General features: G+C 32.0%; 1 protein-coding gene across 1 annotated transcript; it reads right to left on the minus strand.

Annotated features, from left to right (window-relative positions):
• Window positions 1-1,515: 1,515 nt before the first annotated feature.
• On the minus strand, window positions 1,516-6,030 carry LOC107623864 (short-chain dehydrogenase RED1). Its single transcript, XM_016326257.3, has 3 exons — window positions 5,380-6,030; window positions 4,389-4,548; window positions 1,516-1,991 (listed from the first exon to the last, which is right to left on the minus strand). The coding sequence occupies exons 1-3, from the start codon at window positions 5,726-5,728 to the stop codon at window positions 1,655-1,657; spliced, it is 846 nt and encodes a 281-aa protein (XP_016181743.1). The 5' UTR covers window positions 5,729-6,030; the 3' UTR covers window positions 1,516-1,654.
• Window positions 6,031-6,243: the final 213 nt, after the last annotated feature.

A 6,243-nucleotide genomic window follows, 5' to 3' on the forward strand; every position in this document is an offset into this window, starting at 1 on the left:
TTTTGGAATTGGTCTTAACACCGTAGCAGACACAGCAGTAGCACCATCAACTTTTTCAATGAGCTTAACAACATCCAAACCATTAGATTTGTGCTTGGCCCCAAAAAATATTTTTGGCCATTGATATACAACAGGGATGTTCAGCCACCATTTTCTTCAATTTTTCCAAAATGGTGTTGCAAAGAGTAAGGAAGAAATGAAGAAATCAACTTGCATGCAAAAGAAAATTATTTACCTTTAACCTCTGACTTAATTTAACATACTCTTGATTAGTGTGATTTGACAACTCTCTCTCTCTCTCTCTCTCTCTCGTTTACCCGAAGTGCACAAGTGAACTTTGGCTGAGATTTGATTCAATGATGCTTAGTAGTGATTAGGCTAGGTTTGTGGATCAACACTTCATTCAACATGCTTGAGTCCGCTAAGTTTCATTGCTTTGGGCTGCTATAAAATCATTTGGGCCTACATTACTCAAATAAAATAATTAAAACTCAATTGGGTGTTTAACCCAATTACTTAATGTTTGTGATCATCATTAAATTAATTGTATTCTAAACTCAACATGTTATTTTTTGATAGATTTTGCATAACTCAAAACTCCTCTTCCTCTTCCTTTATCATTATCATTTTCTTCTTTTCTTGTTCATCTTCTTCTTATTTTACTCTCTTAATAAGAATAAAAAAAGTCAAATAAAAAAGAAAACAATACATAATGTTACAATATCAGCAACAATATCAGCAATAAAAAAATGACGACAAGGATGAAACACGCGAAGAAGAATAAATGCGAAGAAAAATGAAAAACGCAAAGAAAAAGGAGAAGAAGAAGGAGGAAGAACGTGAGATACGAACGTTGGAGGAGAAACGCGAAGAAGAAGAAGAAACACGAAGAAGAACGGCATGATTTCATGCACACGTTATATAAGTAGGTTTTGTTAGGTTAGGTTAATTTGGTTGGACTTTGTTGACAAAAAAATTTAAAGAATATTTTAAAAATAAAGCGTTTCGAATGTCTAATTAGTAAAAAAATACTTTATTTCAAAATTTATTTTGACCGGTTTTCTTCGGTAACACAAACATTTGTTTCCAATTATATTAGATGTTCATAAACACACTATCTTTTGAATGTTCAAATATCATAATCCTATTATGTCATACATTATTTTTCAACCTTGTATTCGTACCTACATCTCTCCATTAATTTGTGATGGAACTATGGCAGAGTGCAAAGAGAAAAGTTGGATGAAACAGAAATCACAAACAATTATGTTTGATTTATTGATTTTGAATACTACTGTGCTTCAAGTTATAAAGCATCACTTCATAATTCTACTGCTAATAAATAGATACATCATCCTTTTATTGGTACAAAAAACAAAGAAAGAAGTATATCGTTCCTTTAAAACTCGAGTCGAAAATTTGTTATCTAATGCACAGCTCTAGTTAGTATTAAAATCACGTTTAAATCTGAGAAAAATTAAACTTTAGTTGAACCATGTTCAAAGAAAGTTAAAATCAGCCAAACACCAACTCAAGAAAATATAAATTGAAGTACTATTCATTTATTCTCTACAATTTAAAAAACTTGGGATTGAATACAAGTTATCTAATATAAACGTAGAAGATGTATAGAACTATAGATCAAACTTTGAGTTCAGCATTTCATCGCTTTCTTCAAAATAAAGTCCCTAACACACAGCGGCAAATGGTACATGATGGCCATTGCGGTAGAGTAATGGCCGTAGGAGAACCACGCTGGTGGCTTCTTCTTCAGGATAGCGGCCACAGTGTGTTTCGCAAACTCATCATTGGGGGTTGACTTTGTTTTCTGAGAAAAATAAGCTCTATCTCGAATTGCGGCTTCAAAAGGCTTGAATAAGTCCCACTCAGGCATGTGGTCGTAGCTAGCTATGGCGGAATTTCCAATATTTGACTTGATAGCTCCAGGGACAACATTGACAACATCAATTCCAAAATGGCTAAGTTCCAATCTATCAGAAAACCAATACAATGGGAAATAAGAAAAACCGCATCGATTTGTCTGCATGTAAAGGCAAGTATAATAATAAGACAATGCATAAATGACAAACTCAACTAATAAGACAGAGCATAAAGGAAATCAACCAAATAGAAAATTGCAAAAATTGGCTGAGTTGAGCACTAAATCCCATAGTGCAGAGTCCAATCCACTATATGTTAACTTTTCCTTAGTTTCATTGCACTTAGTTTTAAGAGCATCTAACTGTGGTGTACTACTTCCAGTTTTATTAAAAATTTGAAGTATATCACTAATCTAAGGTATAAAGGGGGCCTCAAGGAAAGGCATGAACACAATATATAAAGCAACATATATATTTATTTTTGTTCTTTTCAAAAAAAATTGGATCTGTTTCCATACATTTGTGTCTCTAGTTTATTTGGACAACAGGTTGAATTAATCAAGTCTGAGAATAACACCTTTCTATTTGAAATTCTTTCCCATAGAAGCGGAAATCTATTATATCTATTATATATATCTAACTTTACAGCCAAAATGTGCCACATGTCACTTTCTCATTGCAATTAGAATCAAGTATTTCCCTCCAAAATTAAGGAATTTTCCTTACTAATTTTACAACCAAAATGTGTCACATATCACTCTCTCATTGTAATTGAAATTAATCTATTATATATATCTAATTTTACAACCAAAATATGCCACATGTCACTTTCTCATTGCAATTAAAATCAAATATTTCCCTCCAAAATTAAAGAATTCTCCTTACTAATTTTACAACCAAAATGTGTCACGTGTCACTCTCTCATTGTAATTGAAATTAAATCTTTCCCTCCAAAACTAAAGAATTCTTTCTCCCTCCTTACTAATTTTACAACCAAAATGTGCTACATGTCACTCTCTCATTGCAATTAAAATCAAATCCTTCCCTCCAAAATTAAAGAGTTCTCTCATCCTCCCTCTTCCTTTCTCTATTTCTCTTATTCCTTCAACCACTCTATCTATTTTATATATCATTATCAATATCAATATCAATGACTAATTACTAATTTACAATCAAAATGTACAACATGACATTCTTTAATTGCATTAAAATTAAAATTAAAATATTAAAATTGAAATTGAAATATACCTATATTATGTATCATTTATTACTATCTAATTTAAAAATTAAATGTGTCACATGACACTCTCTTATTTAAATTGAGAGAAAGTATTTTTTTTCAAAATTAATAAACTCCCTTCCTAAATTCTCTCATCTACTTCTCTCCATTTTTTTATTTCTCTCTACCATTTTTACTCTATATATAATTTATATTTTATATTAATAATTTGACAAATCAAAATATCTTATCCGGTATTTTTTTACAATTAAAATAAAAATTTTTCTTCTAAAATTAACAAACTCTCACTCTCACTCTCATTCTTCATCTTTATTTTTCTCTCTCTTTTCTCTCATTCTCTATTTTTTCTATCTTTCTGTTCTATAGAAAGTAAAATTAACAAAATAATATAATTCATATAAAAAATTATTATTATTATTATTATTATTATTATTATTATTATTATTATTATATACATATTTCTTTTAGTTTTTTATTTAGTTTTAAATTTTTACCGCTTATCTTTCTAATCTATATTTTCATTTCTTTTCTTTCAAATATTTATTACATATAATTTGGAGAGAATACTAATGTTATAATTAAAAGTTAAAATCAAGATTCAATTGTTTTAAAAAAATTTAATTTTGAGTTAATTTTATAACTATCAGTATAATTTTTTATGCTAATATTTAATTATATTTTTATATACATAGAGAAAAAAAATATTATTTTTAAATAGCAAGTATAAAAATTAATTATTTCTATTTGTGCAATAAACTTAACACCTAATTAAATGTAAAAATATACACGTTAAATTATTTTAAATTTTAGATAATGAATGTTAAAATTAATTATTAATAAAAAATTAGACTTTTTTATATAAAAATAATAACTAAAAATCTTATTATTTAATTTTTTATCTACAGAAGGTGATACCTTGATCTTCTTAGCCAGAGACTTTTGTCAATCTATGGCTTTTTTTTGTAAAAGTAGTTTGATTTTATAAATCTTTCGTGTCATGTATAATGTAATCTATACTATCAGAACAAAGTAGACCGTAATTTTAAAAAATTTATATTCTCGCAATGTTATTACGGGTAAAAATACTAGTATTTTAACTAAAGCTAAAAACACCTGGTAGAACAAAGTGTTTCAGGAAGTCATCCGAAAGAACTTTAAATCAATCAAGCAGTCCTTTGAGTTAGATTAGTCGGATTCTTGTAAGAGGGTTGGGATGCTAGTGACAAAGACCAAGAAAGCAAGCACTACAAGAGGAAAATGAATGAAACCTTAAGGTATCTGTCAAAGAATGAAGGGCAGCTTTGGACGAAGTATATGCGCCAGACCAAGGTCCAGATGCCATAGCCGTAACGCTTCCAACATTCACAATCTTACCCTGTTTCCGCTTTGCCATATGAGGAACAACAGCCTGAATCATCCTCAAGGCACCTGCATGTCCCCAATGAAATATAGAAATTTGATAAGTCCTACACAGACTGTGCTCATCTGCAAATCGTTTCCAGCACCCCCAGCATCGGTCCCCCAGGTTTTTGGTACTAAAAAGTATTAACAGATAAACAACGATCAAACAAGCAAACACTTCCCTCAACTCCAACACCAAAACCATTCAAAACAATGAACCATTTCATTCCTCTTTGGTTAAGCTTTAGATATTATTTTCCCCACAGTATCCTCTAGCCTAGCAGACTAAGGATTAATCCTTCGCGGATTAGAGCTACATTTAAGGTTTTGCTGCTAGCCAATGGTTACTGCATGCACAACACGAGCTTCAAACCCGACACTTGCTAAAGCAGATAAATAAGCTAACTAATTGACTAGGTTGGTTGGTTAAGCTTTAGATTGGAAACCTGAAATTGGATTCCTTGATTTGGAACTAATTAGTCTTATAAAATTGAAATCCTGATAGATTTAAATTCCCTTCATCAAAGGCTCAAAAGTTTTGTGATGGAATTAATTGACATTAAAAAAATAATATACCTGAACTATACTAAACTAACATATCTCTTCTCTTCCTCAGTCCTCACACTTCCAAAACAAAAGACAAAATAGTTAGAAACAAAGTATTGAACAATTACTATTAAATGCATTCCAAACTAAGAATTGAATTGAACCAAATTGAGTTGTATAATTTAATAGCAGTTAATAACACCAGATCCTATATCCACTAAAATCAATCCAACAAACACAGACTTCCGCAGTAAGAATTTCAGAAACTACAATGGAATCGAAGACACAAAGTTAGTTAGGGTTAGGGAATACCAAAGACGTTGGTTTCGTAGGTGCTCTGAATCGCAGAGAGAGGAACCTCGGGAAGAGGGCCCACACACTGAACGCCGGCATTGTTGACAAGAACGTCGACACGGCCGAAGTGGGCAATGACGGCGTCGAGAGCACGGCGAACGCTGTCGTCGGACTTGACGTCGAGCTCCTGAAGGAAGAAGCGGGTGTCGTGCTCAAGGTCCGCCATGGTGGAGCGCGACCTGCTGGTGGCGACGACAGCGCACTTGTTGGCTGCGAAGGCGCGTGCAAGCGCGTGGCCTATGCCTCCCTCGGAGCACCCCGTGATGAGTACTACCGGTTTGTTGAGGTCTTCGCGGGGATCCATCATTCAGTGGCAGTTGTGACTTGTGAGTACTGAGTATGATGATATTGCGTGTTCAAAACTTCAAATTTCGCTGATGGTGAGGTTTTGTTTTTCTATTGTGTTTATTTTTTATTTATCAATTTCGGAGTTCCATAGGTACGAATCGGGACCAGCATCGGGTGGTGTCGTTACAAAGTACAAACGATGAAGCTGCACGCATTTAACATTAATGTACTGGGTACCTAACTACCTATCCTGGAGATCGGTGTAGGGATGATAATGGAAATTTATAAATACCCTATCTATAAAATGTCAACTGTGGAAATGGAGGACATTAACTCTTCCCGAAGATAATTATAAGAATGAAAAAAGATCTTTTAAAGTGATATTGTTAGTAAAGTAATAAAGTAATGTTTTAATTATTTTTGAATTTATAACATTTATTATTTGTGAGTCTTATTATTTTAATCCAAATATAATTAATAGTGTACTTTTTTTTAAAGTGATAATATAACTTTAGAGAAGCCGGATCCATAAAA

The sequence above is a fragment of the Arachis ipaensis genome, chromosome B10 (genome assembly GCF_059453495.1).
Source record: "Arachis ipaensis isolate K30076 ecotype BB chromosome B10, ASM5945349v1, whole genome shotgun sequence".
Lineage (NCBI taxonomy): Eukaryota > Viridiplantae > Streptophyta > Magnoliopsida > Fabales > Fabaceae > Arachis > Arachis ipaensis.